This window comes from Oncorhynchus mykiss, chromosome 3 (genome assembly GCF_013265735.2).
Source record: "Oncorhynchus mykiss isolate Arlee chromosome 3, USDA_OmykA_1.1, whole genome shotgun sequence".
NCBI classification, from domain to species: domain Eukaryota; kingdom Metazoa; phylum Chordata; class Actinopteri; order Salmoniformes; family Salmonidae; genus Oncorhynchus; species Oncorhynchus mykiss.
The window spans coordinates 84,426,443-84,442,546 of NC_048567.1; the positions used below are offsets into that span (position 1 = coordinate 84,426,443).

Below are 16,104 nucleotides of genomic sequence, written 5' to 3' on the forward strand. Positions count from 1 at the left end.
AGAAATGTCCCAAAACATAGAAAAACAAACATAGACTGCCCACCCAACTCACGCCCTGACCATACTAAATAAATACAAAACAACGGAAATAAAGGTCAGAACGTGACACAACTTCCTGGACAAAATGTTCCACTGTAATAGTGAAGGTGTAAACTTGTCAGTAGAAAACCTAAACAGTATATTTGACCTCTCAGCTTCCCTATCAAATATAAACATTTCAAACATCCAACCTAAGAAAATGAACAACAATGACAAATGGTTTGATGAAGAATGCAAAAACCTAAAAAAGAAATTGAGATACCTGTCCAACCAAAAACATAGACACCCAGAAAACCTGAGTCTACACCTTCACCATGGTGAATCACTAAAACAATACAGAAATACACTACGGAAAAAGAATGAACAGCACGTCAGAAATCAGCTCAATGTAATTGAAGAATCCATAGACTCTAACCACTTCTGGAAAAATTGGAAAACTCTAAACAAACAACACAAATAATTATCTATCCAAATTAGAGATCTATGGATAAACCACTTCTCCAATCTTTTTGCCTCTATAACAAATAACAAACAGCAAAATGATCAAATACAAATCTTAGTACTTCCGGTGCCGACAGAGATGTCCGCCTCGCTTCGCGTTCCTAGGAAACTATGCAGTATTTTGTTTTTTTATGTGTTATTTCTTACATTGGTACCCCAGGTCATCTTAGGTTTCATTACATACAGTCGAGAAGAACTACTGAATATAAGAGCAGCGTCAACTCACCATCAGTACGACCAAGAATATGACTTTCCCGGAGCGGATCCTGTGTTCTGCCTTTCACCCAGGACAATGGAATGGATCCCAGCCGGCGACCCAAAACAACGACTTCGTAAAAGAGGCAAATGAAGCGGTCTTCTGGTCAGACTCCGGAGACGGGCACATCGCGCACCAATCCCTAGTATACTTCTCGCCAATGTCCAGTCTCTTGACAACAAGGTTGATGAAATCCGAGCAAGGGTAGCATTCCAGAGGGACATCAGAGACTGTAACGTTCTTTGCTTCACGGAAACATGGCTCACTCGAGAGACGCTAACGGAGTCGGTGCAGCCAGCGGGTTTCTCCACGCATCGCGCCAACAGAAACAAACATCTTTCTGGTAAGAAGAGGGGCGGGGGCGTATGCTTTATGGTTAACGAGACGTGGTGTGGTCATAACAACATACAGGAACTCAAGTCCTTCTGTTCACCTGATTTAGAATTCCTCACAATCAAATGTCGACCACATTATCTACCAAGAGAATTCTGTTTGATTATAATCACAGCCGTATATATTCCCCCCCAAGCAGACACATCGATGGCTCTGAATGAACTTTATTTGACTCTTTGCAAACTGGAAACCACATATCCTGAGGCTGCATTCATTGTAGCTGGGGATTTTAACAAGGCTAATCTGAAAACAAGACTCCCTAAATTGTATCAGCATATCGATTGCGCAACCAGGGCTGGTAAAACCTTGGATCATTGCTATTCTAACTTCCGCGACGCGTATAAGGCCCACCCCCGCCCTCCTTTCGGAAAAGCTGACCACGACTCCATTTTGTTGCTCCCTGCCTACAGACAGAAACTAAAATAAGAAGCTCCCGTGCTGAGGTCTGTTCAACGCTGGTCCGACCAATCTGATTCCACGCTCCAAGACTGCTTCCATCACGTGGACTGGGATATGTTCCGCACTGCGTCCAACAACAACATTGACAAATATGCTGATTCGGTGAGCGAGTTCATTAGAACGTGCATTGAAGATGTCGTTCCCATAGCAACGAACGATTAAAACATTCCCAAACCAGAAACCGTGGATTGATGGCAGCATTCGCGTGAAACTGAAAGCGCGAACCACTGCTTTTAACCAGGGCAAGGTGACCGGAAACATGACCGAATACAAACAGTGTATTCCCTCCGCAAGGCAATCAAACAAGCTAAGCGTCAGTATAGAGACAAAGTAGAATCTCAATTCAACGGCTCAGACACAAGAGGTATGTGGCAGGGTCTACAGTCAATCACGGATTACAAAAAGAAAACCAGCCCCGTCACGGACCAGGATGTCTTGCTCCCAGGCAGACTAAATAACTTTTTTGCCCGCTTTGGGGGCAAACTACCTGCCCTCCAGGACACCTACACCACCTGATGTCACAGGAAGGCCATAAAGATCATCAAGGACAACAACCACCCGAGCCACTGCCTGTTCACCCCGCTATCATCCAGAAGGCGAGGTCAGTACAGATGCATCAAAGCAAGGACCGAGAGACTGAAAAACAGCTTCTATCTCAAGGCCATCAGACTGTTAAACAGCCATCACTAACATTGAGTGGCTGCTGCCAACACACTGACTCAACTCCAGCCACTTTAATAATGGGAATTGATGGAAATTGATGTAAAATATATCACTAGCCACTTTAAACAATGCTACTTAATATAATGTTTGCATACCCTACATTATTCTTCTCATATGTATATGTATATACTGTACTCTATATCATCTAATGTATCACTAGCCACTTTAAACTATGCCACTTTGTTTACATACCCTACATTACTCATCTCATATGTATATACTGTACTCGATACCATCTACTGCATCTTGCCTATGCCGTTCTGTACCATCACTCATTCATATATCTTTATGTACATATTATTTATCCCTTTACACTTGTGTGTGTATAAGGTAGTAGTTTTGGAATTGTTAGGCAAGATTAGTCGTTGGTTATTACTGCATTGTCGGAACTAGAAGCACAAGCATTTCGCTACAGGAATGACTATGGTAGAAACAGGACCTGTCACTGGGCAGGGCAGGGACTCAGGAGGAATGACTATGGTAGAAACAGGACCTGTCACTGGGCAGGGCAGGGCAGGGACTCAGGAGGAATGACTATGGTAGAAACAGGACCTGTCACTGGGCAGGGCAGGGCAGGGACTCAGGAGGAATGACTATGGTAGAAACAGGACCTGTCACTGGGCAGGGCAGGGACTCAGGAGGAATGACTCTGGTAGAAACAGGACCTGTCACTGGGCAGGGCAGGGACTCAGGAGGAATGACTATGGTAGAAACAGGACCTGTCACTGGGCAGGGCAGGGACTCAGGAGGAATGACTATGGTAGAAACAGGACCTGTCACTGGGCAGGGCAGGGACTCAGGAGGAATGACTATGGTAGAAACAGGACCTGTCACTGGGCAGGGCAGGGCAGGGACTCAGGACGAATGACTATGGTAGAAACAGGACCTGTCACTGGGCAGGGCAGGGACTCAGGGAGAATGACTATGGTAGAAACAGGACCTGTCACTAGGCAGGGCAGGGACTCAGGAGGAATGACTATGGTAGAAACAGGACCTGTCACTGGGCAGGGCAGGGCAGGGACTCAGGAGGAATGACTATGGTAGAAACAGGACCTGTCACTGGGCAGGGCAGGGCAGGGACTCAGGAGGAATGACTATGGTAGAAACAGGACCTGTCACTGGGCAGGGCAGGGACTCAGGAGGAATGACTATGGTAGAAACAGGACCTGTCACTGGGCAGGGCAGGGACTCAGGAGGAATGACTATGGTAGAAACAGGACCTGTCACTGGGCAGGGCAGGGACTCAGGAGGAATGACTATGGTAGAAACAGGACCTGTCACTGGGCAGGGCAGGGCAGGGACTCAGGAGGAATGACTATGGTAGAAACAGGACCTGTCACTGGGCAGGGCAGGGCAGGGACTCAGGAGGAATGACTATGGTAGAAACAGGACCTGTCACTGGGCAGGGCAGGGACTCAGGAGGAATGACTATGGTAGAAACAGGACCTGTCACTGGGCAGGGCAGGGCAGGGACTCAGGAGGAATGACTATGGTAGAAACAGGACCTGTCACTGGGCAGGGCAGGGCAGGGACTCAGGAGGAATGACTATGGTAGAAACAGGACCTGTCACTGGGCAGGGCAGGGCAGGGACTCAGGAGGAATGACTATGGTAGAAACAGGACCTGTCACTGGGCAGGGCAGGGACTCAGGAGGAATGACTATGGTAGAAACAGGACCTGTCACTGGGCAGGGCAGGGCAGGGACTCAGGAGGAATGACTATGGTAGAAACAGGACCTGTCACTGGGCAGGGCAGGGACTCAGGAGGAATGACTATGGTAGAAACAGGACCTGTCACTAGGCAGGGCAGGGACTCAGGAGGAATGACTATGGTAGAAACAGGACCTGTCACTGGGCAGGGCAGGCCAGGGACTCAGGAGGAATGACTATGGTAGAAACAGGACCTGTCACTGGGCAGGGCAGGGACTCAGGAGGAATGACTATGGTAGAAACAGGACCTGTCACTGGGCAGGGCAGGCCAGGGACTCAGGAGGAATGACTATGGTAGAAACAGGACCTGTCACTGGGCAGGGCAGGGACTCAGGAGGAATGACTATGGTAGAAACAGGACCTGTCACTGGGCAGGGCAGGCCAGGGACTCAGGAGGAATGACTATGGTAGAAACAGGACCTGTCACTGGGCAGGGCAGGGCAGGGACTCAGGAGGAATGACTATGGTAGAAACAGGACCTGTCACTGGGCAGGGCAGGGCAGGGACTCAGGAGGAATGACTATGGTAGAAACAGGACCTGTCACTGGGCAGGGCAGGGCAGGGACTCAGGAGGAATGACTATGGTAGAAACAGGACCTGTCACTGGGCCAGATCAAAAAGGGTAACACCCACAAATATGGTTGAAACTCAACAAAGGACCTTAGTGACAATGATTCATACATAGATGCAGCTTCTCCTTCAGATTCATCTATGATGAGTTCCAGAAACCAACCAGTTTCAAGCTGAAGGCGATGTGCTTTTGCAGATGGATGTGGAGATATTAAAGCTAGAACAGGTTCTGAACCTGAATGTGTAGACCCTGAGGGTAACAGACATACAGTTGGTCAGAAGTTTACATACATCTTAGCCAAATACATTTAAACTCAGTTTTTTTTCCCGTTTTACAATTCCTGATATTTAATCCTCATAACAATTCCCTATCTTAGGTCACTTTATTTTAAGAATGTAAAATGTCAGAATAATAGTAGAGAGAATGATGCATTTCAGCTTTTATTTCTTTCATCGCATTCCCAGTGGGTCAGAAGTTTACAGACACTCAACTAGTATTTGGTAGCATTGCCTTTAAATTGTTTAACTTGGGTCAAACATTTCAGGTAGCCTTCCACAAGCTTCCCACAATAAGTTGGGTGAATTTTGGCCCATTCCTCCTGACAGAGCTGGTGTAACTGAGTCAGGTTTGTAGGCCTCCTTGCTCGCACACACTTTTTCAGTTCTGCCCACACATTTTCTATAGGATTGAGGTCAGGGCTTTGTGATGGCCACTCCAATACCTTGCCTTTGTTGTCCTTAAGCCATTTTGCCACAACTTTGGAAGTACGCTTGGGGTCATTGTCCATTTGGGAGACCCTTTTGAGACCAAGCTTTAACTTCCTGACTAATGTCTTGAGATGTTGCTTCAATATATCCACATAATTTCCCCACCTCATGATGCCATCTATTTTGTGAAGTGCACCAGTCCCTCCTGCAACAAAGCAGTCCCACAACATAATGCTGCCACCCCCACAACATGATGCTGCCACCCCCACAACATGATGCTGCTACCCCCACAACATGATGCTGCTACCCCCACAACATGATGCTGCTACCCCCACAACATGATGCTGCTACCCCCACAACATGATGCTGCCACCCCCACAACATGATGCTGCCACCCCCACAACATGATGCTGCTACCCCCACAACATGATGCTGCTACCCCCACAACATGATGCTGCTACCCCCACAACATGATGCTGCCACCCCCACAACATGATGCTGCCACCCCCACAACATGATGCTGCCACCCCCACAACATGATGCTGCCACCCCCGTGCATCACGGTTGGGATGGTGTTCTTCGGCTTGCAAGCCTCCCCCTTTTTCCTCCAAACATAACGATGGTCATTATGGCCAAACAGTTCTATTTCTGTTTCATCAGACGAGAGGACATTTCTCCAAAAAGTACGATCTTTGTCCCCATGTGAAGTTGCAAACCGTAGTCTGGCTTTTAAATGATGGATTTGGAGCAGTGGCTTCTTCCTTGCTGAGCGGACTTTCAGGTTATGTTGATATAGGACTCGTTTTACTGTGGATATAGATACTTTTGTACCTGTTTCCTCCAGCATCTTCACAAGGTCCTTTGCTGTTGTTCTGGGATTGATTTGCACTTTACCAGAGGCTGCTCTTCTATCCTGCTGATAGAGTGTATAACCCGCCAGCTGTATGTTTTTAATGTCGTCGTTCAGCCACAACTCAGTGAAACAAACGACTTTAAAGTTTTTACTGTCTCGTTGGTAGGATATACGTGCTTTTAGTTTGTCCCATTTATTTTCCAGCGATTGTACATTGGCTAACAGTACGGATGGCAAAGCCAATCTCTTTCCGCAAAATCTCTATCTCTTACTCTTGCGAATGGCGGGATGAGGGCATGTTCGGGTGTCTGGATTCTTAGTCCAATTCAAGGTGAGTAATCGCTGTTCTGATGACCAGAAGCTCTTCTCGGTCATAAGAGATGGTAGCAGCAACATTATGTACAAAATAACTTTACAAACAATGTGAAAAAACAAACAAAATAGCACGGTTGGTTGAGAGCCAATAAAATGGCAGCCATCCTCTCCGACGCCATTACAGTCAAGGTATATGATTGCCTGAGGGACATCCCATGACCATTATTCCCTGAAGTATTTCCATTGTATATAACATGTAAACTTGATGTTTTTATTTATTTGCCTTTCTTTCTTTTGGTCATTGTTTTACTATTTAATTAAACGTATCGCCTGAAGATTCCACAATACAACAGCAGGAGTGTCCTGTACCCATGTTTTATGTACTGCTATTAGTACTACTGAAATGAAGTGGATTTCATTATCCTCATTGTATTGTACTTTATTTCCTGAAATACTGTACCACTATACTGCTTTGGAAGTATCTACAAATTGTATTTCATGCCAATAAAGCAATTCAAATTAGAATTTGAGAGAAGGAGAGAGAGAGAGAAAGAGAGAGAGAGAGAGAAAGAGAGAGAGAGACCTTCTCAAGTGCTCAGCTCCTTGAGGGTAATTTACCTCTCCAGCATAGTGCTTGATGCCAAACTGGTGATCCGTAACTCTGGGCTTCATGTAGTAGTGGTTAGTCTGGAGAGAGAAAGAGACACAGCAGGTTATAATATATAGAGAGAGATGATTCCATGGGAGATGGGTGGGGGGCTTCATGTAGTACTAGTTAGTCTGGAGAGAGACAGAGACACAGCAGGTTATAATATATATAGAGAGAGGATTCCATGTGAGATGGGTGGGGGGCTTCATGTAGTACTAGTTAGTCTGGAGAGAGACAGAGACACAGCAGGTTATAATATATATATAGAGAGATGGGTGGGGGGCTTCATGTAGTACTGGTTAGTCTGGAGAGAGAAAGAGACACAGCAGGTTATAATATATATATATATATAGAGAGAGGATTCCTTGAGAGATGGGTGGGGGGCTTCATGTAGTACTAGTTAGTCTGGAGAGAGAGAGAGACACAGCAGGTTATAATATATAGAGAGAGAGGATTCCATGGGAGATGGGTGGGGGGCTTCATGTAGTACTGGTTAGTCTGGAGAGAGACAGAGACACAGCAGGTTATAATATATATATAGAGAGAGGATTCCATGAGAGATGGGTGGGGGGCTTCATGTAGTACTGGTTAGTCTGGAGAGAGACAGAGACACAGCAGGTTATAATATATAGAGAGAGAGGATTCCATGTGAGATGGGTGGGGGGCTTCATGTAGTACTGGTTAGTCTGGAGAGAGACAGAGACACAGCAGGTTATAATATATAGAGAGAGAGGATTCCATGGGAGATGGGTGGGGGGCTTCATGTAGTACTAGTTAGTCTGGAGAGAGACAGAGACACAGCAGGTTATAATATATAGAGAGAGAGGATTCCATGTGAGATGGGTGGGGGGCTTCATGTAGTACTGGTTAGTCTGGAGAGAGACAGAGACACAGCAGGTTATAATATATATAGAGAGAGGATTCCATGTGAGATGGGTGGGGGGCTTCATGTAGTACTGGTTAGTCTGGAGAGAGACAGAGACACAGCAGGTTATAATATATATATATATATAGAGAGAGGATTCCATGGGAGATGGGTGGGGGGCTTCATGTAGTACTGGTTAGTCTGGAGAGAGAGAGAGACACAGCAGGTTATAATATATATATAGAGAGAGAGGATTCCATGTGAGATGGGTGGGGGGCTTCATGTAGTACTGGTTAGTCTGGAGAGAGACAGAGACAGTCAGAGACACCAACATTACACTGGACACTCGGTAGGGAACTACATGTTCAGAACTCATCAGCTGATTTGAGCTGACGGAGCTGACTTAGGCTTAATGCAATGAGTAATGTTGTGACCATTGTATCTGGAAGAGTGCCGAAGCCACACACAGAAACTAACAAAATAAAAATATCCAATCTGTAGTAGGAGGCATGGAGGTCAGTTCAGTTGTGGTTTTCTGTTGTGCATTTCCTCAGTTTCCACTGGCCTGTCTGGACTGAAAGGACAGAGAGCTGAGAGGGAAGGGAGGGCTGAGAGGGAAGAGAGGACTGAGAGGGAAGAGAGGACTGAGAGGGAAGAGAGGGAAGAGAGGGAAGTGAGGGAAGAGAGGACTGAGAGAGAAGAGAGGACTGAGAGAACTGAGAGGGAAGAGAGGGAAGAGAGGACTGAGAAGGCTGAGAGGGAAGAGAGGACTGAGAGGGAAGAGAGGACTGAGAGGGAAGAGAGGACTAAGAGGGAAGAGAGGGAAGAGAGGACTGAGAGGGAAGAGAGGGAAGTGAGGGAAGAGAGAGAAGAGAGGACTGAGAGAGAAGAGAGGACTGAGAGAACTGAGAGGGAAGAGAGGACTGAGAAGGCTGAGAGGGAAGAGAGGACTGAGAGGGAAGAGAGGGAAGAGAGGACTGAGAAGGCTGAGAGGGAAGTGAGGGAAGAGAGAGAAGAGAGGACTGAGAGAGAAGAGAGGACTGAGAGGGAAGAGAGGGAAGAGAGGACTGAGAGGGAAGAGAGGGAAGTGAGGGAAGAGAGAGAAGAGAGGACTGAGAGAGAAGAGAGGACTGAGAGGGAAGAGAGGGAAGAGAGGGAAGAGAGGGAAGTGAGGGAAGAGAGAGAAGAGAGGACTGAGAGAGAAGAGAGGACTGAGAGGGCTGAGAGGGAAGAGAGGACTGAGAGGGAAGAGAGGGAAGTGAGGGAAGAGAGAGAAGAGAGGACTGAGAGAGAAGAGAGGACTGAGAGGGCTGAGAGGGAAGAGAGAGAAGAGAGGACTGAGAGAGAAGAGAGGACTGAGAGGGCTGAGAGGGAAGAGAGGACTGAGAGGGAAGAGAGGGAAGTGAGGGAAGAGAGAGAAGAGAGGACTGAGAGGGCTGAGAGGGAAGAGAGGGAAGAGAGGACTGAGAGGGAAGAGAGGGAAGTGGGGGAAGAGAGAGAAGAGAGGACTGAGAGGGAAGAGAGGGAAGAGAGGGCTGAGAGGGAAGAGAGTGAAGAGAGGACTGAGAAGGCTGAGAGGGAAGAGAGGACTGAGAGGGCTGAGAGGGAAGAGAGGACTGAGAGGGAAGAGAGGGAAGAGAGGACTGAGAAGGCTGAGAGGGAAGTGAGGGAAGAGAGAGAAGAGAGGACTGAGAAGGCTGAGAGGGAAGTGAGGGAAGAGAGATAAGAGAGGACTGAGAAGGCTGAGAGAGAAGTGAGGGCTGAGAGGGCAGAGAGGACTGAGAAGGCTGAGAGAGAAGTGAGGGCTGAGAGGGAAGAGGGAAGAGAGGACTGAGAAGGCTGAGAGGGAAGAGAGGGAAGAGAGGGAAGAGAGAGAAGAGAGGACTGAGAAGGCTGAGAGGGAAGAGAGGGCTGAGAGGGAAGAGAGGGAAGAGAGGACTGAGAAGGCTGAGAGGGAAGAGAGGGCTGAGAGGGCAGAGATGGAAGAGAGGGCTGAGAGGTCTGAGAGGGAAGAGAGGGCTGAGAGGGAAAAGAGGACTGAGAGGTCTGAGAGGACTGAAATGGCTGAGAGATCTGAGAGGACTGAGAGGGAAGAGAGGACTGAGAGGACTGAGAGGGAAGAGAGGACTGAGAGGGAAGAGAGGGAAGTGAGGGAAGAGAGAGCAGAGAGGACTGAGAGAGAAGAGAGGACTGAGAGAACTGAGAGGGAAGAGAGGACTGAGAAGGCTGAGAGGGAAGAGAGGACTGAGAGGGAAGAGAGGGAGGAGAGGACTGAGAGGGAAGAGAGGACTGAGAGGGAAGAGAGGGAAGAGAGGACTGAGAGGGAAGAGAGGGAAGTGAGGGAAGAGAGAGAAGAGAGGACTGAGAGAGAAGAGAGGACTGAGAGAGAAGAGAGGGAAGAGAGGACTGAGAGGGAAGAGAGGGAAGTGAGGGAAGAGAGAGAAGAGAGGACTGAGAGAGAAGAGAGGACTGAGAGGGCTGAGAGGGAAGAGAGGACTGAGAGGGAAGAGAGGGAAGTGAGAGAAGAGAGGACTGAGAGGGCTGAGAGGGAAGAGAGGGAAGAGAGGACTGAGAGGGAAGAGAGGGAAGTGAGGGAAGAGAGAGAAGAGAGGACTGAGAGGACTGAGAGGGAAGAGAGGACTGAGAGGTCTGAGAGGTCTGAGAGGACTGAAATGGCTGAGAGATCTGAGAGGACTGAGAGGGAAGAGAGGACTGAGAGGACTGAGAGGTGAGCGAGAACTGAGAGAGCTGAGAGGGAAGAGAGGACTGAGAGGGAAGAGAGGGAAGAGAGGGAAGAGAGGGAAGAGAGGACTGAGAGAGAAGAGAGGACTGAGAGAACTGAGAGGGAAGAGAGGGAAGAGAGGACTGAGAAGGCTGAGAGGGAAGAGAGGACTGAGAGGGAAGAGAGGACTGAGAGGGAAGAGAGGACTGAGAGGGAAGAGAGGACTGAGAGGGAAGAGAGGGAAGAGAGGACTGAGAGGGAAGAGAGGGAAGTGAGGGAAGAGAGAGAAGAGAGAGAAGAGAGGGAAGAGAGGGAAGAGAGGACTGAGAGAGAAGAGAGGACTGAGAGAACTGAGAGGGAAGAGAGGGAAGAGAGGACTGAGAAGGCTGAGAGGGAAGAGAGGACTGAGAGGGAAGAGAGGACTGAGAGGGAAGAGAGGACTGAGAGGGAAGAGAGGGAAGAGAGGACTGAGAGGGAAGAGAGGGAAGTGAGGGAAGAGAGAGAAGAGAAGACTGAGAGAGAAGAGAGGACTGAGAGAACTGAGAGGGAAGAGAGGACTGAGAAGGAAGAGAGGACTGAGAGGGAAGAGAGGGAAGAGAGGACTGAGAGGGAAGAGAGGACTGAGAGGGAAGAGAGGGAAGAGAGGACTGAGAGGGAAGAGAGGGAAGTGAGGGAAGAGAGAGAAGAGAGGACTGAGAGAGAAGAGAGGACTGAGAGGGAAGAGAGGGAAGTGAGGGAAGAGAGAGAAGAGAGGACTGAGAGAGAAGAGAGGACTGAGAGGGAAGTGAGGGAAGTGAGAGAAGAGAGGACTGAGAGGGAAGAGAGGGAAGAGAGGACTGAGAGGGAAGAGAGGGAAGAGAGGACTGAGAGGGAAGAGAGGACTGAGAGGGAAGAGAGGACTGAGAGGGCTGAGAGGGAAGAGAGGGAAGAGAGGGAAGAGAGGGAAGAGAGGACTGAGAGGGAAGAGAGGACTGAGAGGGAAGAGAGGGAAGAGAGGACTGAGAGGGAAGAGAGGGAAGAGAGGGAAGAGAGAGAAGAGAGGACTGAGAGAGAAGAGAGGACTGAGAGGGCTGAGAGGGAAGAGAGGACTGAGAGGGAAGAGAGGGAAGTGAGGGAAGAGAGAGAAGAGAGGACTGAGAGGGCTGAGAGGGAAGAGAGGGAAGAGAGGGAAGAGAGGACTGAGAGGGAAGAGAGGGAAGTGGGGGAAGAGAGAGAAGAGAGGACTGAGAGGGCTGAGAGGGAAGAGAGGACTGAGAGGGAAGAGAGGACTGAGAGGGCTGAGAGGGAAGAGAGGGAAGAGAGGACTGAGAAGGCTGAGAGGGAAGAGAGGACTGAGAAGGCTGAGAGGGAAGTGAGGGAAGAGAGATAAGAGAGGACTGAGAAGGCTGAGAGAGAAGTGAGGGCTGAGAGGGCAGAGAGGACTGAGAAGGCTGAGAGAGAAGTGAGGGCTGAGAGGGAAGAGGGAAGAGAGGACTGAGAAGGCTGAGAGGGAAGAGAGGGAAGAGAGAGAAGAGAGGACTGAGAAGGCTGTGAGGGAAGAGAGGGAAGAGAGGACTGAGAAGGCTGAGAGGGAAGAGAGGGCTGAGAGGGCAGAGAGGGAAGAGAGGGCTGAGAGGTCTGAGAAGGCTGAGAGGGAAGAGAGGACTGAGAGGGAAGAGAGGGAAGAGAGGACTGAGAAGGCTGAGAGGGAAGTGAGGGAAGAGAGAGAAGAGAGGACTGAGAAGGCTGAGAGGGAAGTGAGGGAAGAGAGATAAGAGAGGACTGAGAAGGCTGAGAGAGAAGTGAGGGCTGAGAGGGCAGAGAGGACTGAGAAGGCTGAGAGAGAAGTGAGGGCTGAGAGGGAAGAGGGAAGAGAGGACTGAGAAGGCTGAGAGGGAAGAGAGGGAAGAGAGAGAAGAGAGGACTGAGAAGGCTGTGAGGGAAGAGAGGGAAGAGAGGACTGAGAAGGCTGAGAGGGAAGAGAGGGAAGAGAGGACTGAGAGGGAAGAGAGGACTGAGAGGTCTGAGAGGTCTGAGAGGACTGAAATGGCTGAGAGATCTGAGAGGACTGAGAGGGAAGAGAGGACTGAGAGGTGAGCCAGAACTGAGAGAGCTGAGAGGGAAGAGAGGACTGAGAGGGAAGAGATGTCTGAAAGGGGTGAGAGGGAAGAGAGGACTGAGAGGGAAGAGAGGTTTGAGAGGACTGAGAGGACTGAAATGGCTGAGAGGGAAGAGAGGTCTTAGAGGGAAGAGAGGGCTGAGAGGTCTGAGAGGACTGAGAGGGCTGAGAGGGAAGAGAGGTCTGAGATGTCTGAGAGGGAAGAGAGGGCTGAGAGGTCTGAGAGGACTGAGAGGGAAGAGAGGACTGAGAGGACTGAGAGGGCAGAGAGGACTAAGAGGACAGAGAGGACTGAGAGAACTGAGAGGGCTGAGATGACAGAGAGGAAAGAGAGGACTGAGAGGACTGAGGGGCTGAGAGGTCAGATGACTTAGAGGACAGAGGACTAAGGGTGCTGAGATGACAGAGAGGACTGAGAGGGCTGAGAGGACTGAGAGGACAGAGAGGACAGAGAGGACAGAGAGGGCTGAGAGGACAGAGAGGACTGAGAGGACAGAGAGGACTGAGAGGACAGAAAGGACAGAGAGGACTGAGGGGGCTGAGATGACAGAGAGGACTGAGGGGGCTGAGATGACAGAGAGGACTGAGGGGGCTGAGATGACAGAGAGGACTGAGGGGGCTGAGATGACAGAGAGGACTGAGGGGGCTGAGATGACAGAGAGGACTGAGGGGGCTGAGAAGACAGAGAGGACTGAGAGGACAGAGAGGACTGAGAGGACAGAGGGGACAGAGAAGACAGAGAGGACAGAGAGGACTGAGAGGACAGAGAGGACAGAGGGGACTGAGAGGACAGAGTTACTGCACTGATCTGCTCTACACCGAAGACATTATTCAGCCTGGGTCTGAGGAGAGTTTACAGTTTTTTACAATCACCTTGGCACTAATTTTAGAACATTGATGTAATTTTTCAAAACTCTAGACACAAAACTCACAACCGATGATCAAAATGCACATTTTTGAAAACTCTTAACACTTTTTCCAATTGCTTGGATACAATACACATAAAGCTAAGATCATTTGTTCATTGAACTAAACAGAACTGCCGCTGACTGAATGTGTTCTGTTAATCGCACCATTCTCTGTAAACAACTAAAGCTCTCTGCTCTATATATTGAGTTGCAGGCAGCCACATGATTCGCTGTTGGAAAGAACAGGCTATTGGCATTAACACGCAGGTGTACCTAATAAAGTGGCCGGTGAGTGTATGAATGCAGGTACTTGTAATTGCTTTTCCAATACTGCCAACTCGTTACTGATGATTGATTTCACCTTGGGGTACGACTATGTAGTGAAATGAGTGGTATCCACCTACAACAACATAGCGTTAACATGGAGCCGGCAGGTGATCCAGGTCACAAGAGGTCAAGCAGTGGGATGATGAAGACGAGGAAGATGTGGTGACCAAAGGAATGGCAGGGGACGAGCACCCCTTCTGAGAGGTGGTCGTGGGCCTCGTTGGAGAGGTGTGGGGGAACGTGGTAGAGGACAAGACCACGGACCAAGCACCCCTTCTGAGAGGTGGTCATGGGCCTCGTTGGAGAGGTGTGGGGGAACGTGGTAGAGGACAAGACCACGGACCAAGCACCCCTTCTGACACGTGGTCGTGGGCCTCGTTGGAGAGGTGTGGGGGAACGTGGTAGAGGACAAGACCACGGACCAAGCACCCCTTCTGAGAGGTGGTCGTGGGCCTCGTTGGAGAGGTGTGGGGAACGTGGTAGAGGACAAGACCACGGACCAAGCACCCCTTCTGAGAGGTGGTCGTGGGCCTCGTTGGAGAGGTGTGGGGGAACGTGGTAGAGGACAAGACCACGGACCAAGCACCCCTTCTGAGAGGTGGTCGTGGGCCTTGTTGGAGAGGTGTGGTAGAGGACAAGACCACGGACCAAGACAACGGAAGCAACAGCTAAGAGTGTCCAATGAAACCCAAGCAAGAGCTGTAGACCATGTCGTAAATCATGGCAAGACAATTACTGAGGCAGCTACAATGATTCAACCAAACCTCAGAAGATCAACCGTGGCTTCAATTATCAGAACTTTCCACAATGAGAACCGGTAAGTCTTCAGCATGCGCTAAACATCAGGCTACTCTCAACTGTCAAGTGACTGTATACTGCATGGCAATGTGTACCACAGAGTAGGTGATGTGACTAAATGTGTTCTTTGTGTCATTTTCCCAGCAGAATTGAGACTAGGCCAAATAGGGGAGGCAGAGGCAAAATTATGACTTACCAACAAGAGTGTGCTGTGGTCAATTTGGTTCGGGCCAGAAATTATATTTGCTTTTCAGAAATTCGGCAACACATCTTGGACAATGACGACATGTTCAACAATGTGGAAGCCATGAGTTTGTCGACTATTGCGCGGATGCGCAAAAAAAAAAGGCACCAGGTGTCTCTAAAAACAGCTATACCATGTGCCTTTTGAAAGAAATGCAGACAGAGTGAAGCAACTGAGGGCTGAGTATGTTCAGTTTCAGGATGCCTGTTGTGAAAAATTCCCCCAAAATTCTACATCATTGTAATCAGTAATTCTCTTTCCAAAATGTAATTTTAGAGGGTGATGGAGCCGGATGCTGACGAAAACCATCACAAATTCCTCTTTTTGGATGAGGCAGGCTTCAACCTGGCCAAGACAAGGAGGAGATTTCGGAATTTCATTGGCCAGAGAGCAACCATCCAAGTACCTGGGCAACGTAAGCCAGGTGAGGAACACTGCAGTGATGTTTTACAGTAAGCCAGGTGAGGAACACTGCAGTGATGTTTTACAGTAAGCCAGGTGAGGAACACTGCAGTGATGTTTTACAGTAAGCCAGGTGAGGAACACTGCAGTGATGTTTTACAGTAAGCCAGGTGAGGAACACTGCAGTGATGTTTTACAGTAAGCCAGGTGAGGAACACTACAGTGATGTTTTACAGTAAGCCAGGTGAGGAACACTGCAGTGATGTTTTACAGTAAGCCAGGTGAGGAACACTGCAGTGATGTTTTACAGTAAGCCAGGTGAGGAACACTACAGTGATGTTTTACAGTAAGCCAGGTGAGGAACACTGCAGTGATGTTTTACAGTAAGCCAGGTGAGGAACACTGCAGTGATGTTTTACAGTAAGCCAGGTGAGGAACACTGCAGTGATGTTTTACAGTAAGCCAGGTGAGGAACACTGCAGTGATGTTTTACAGTAAGCCAGGTGAGGAACACTGCAGTGATGTTTTACAGTAAGCCAGGTGAGGAACACTACAGTGATGTTTT

The 16,104-nt window shown here is 48.9% G+C and overlaps 1 protein-coding gene across 2 annotated transcripts in view; it reads right to left on the reverse strand.

The window, feature by feature from the left end:
• Nucleotides 1-16,104, reverse strand: part of LOC110516739 (unconventional myosin-X-like) — a 311,555-nt gene that overhangs the window by 113,728 nt on the left and 181,723 nt on the right. For both annotated transcript variants that reach the window (XR_005051402.1, XM_036975363.1), the window contains exon 15: nucleotides 7,145-7,213. Coding sequence is in view for 1 of the 2 variants with exons in the window: in XM_036975363.1 (XP_036831258.1) it covers nucleotides 7,145-7,213 (69 nt within the window). In the remaining variant the exon portion in view is untranslated. The remainder of the gene's footprint in view (nucleotides 1-7,144; nucleotides 7,214-16,104) is intronic.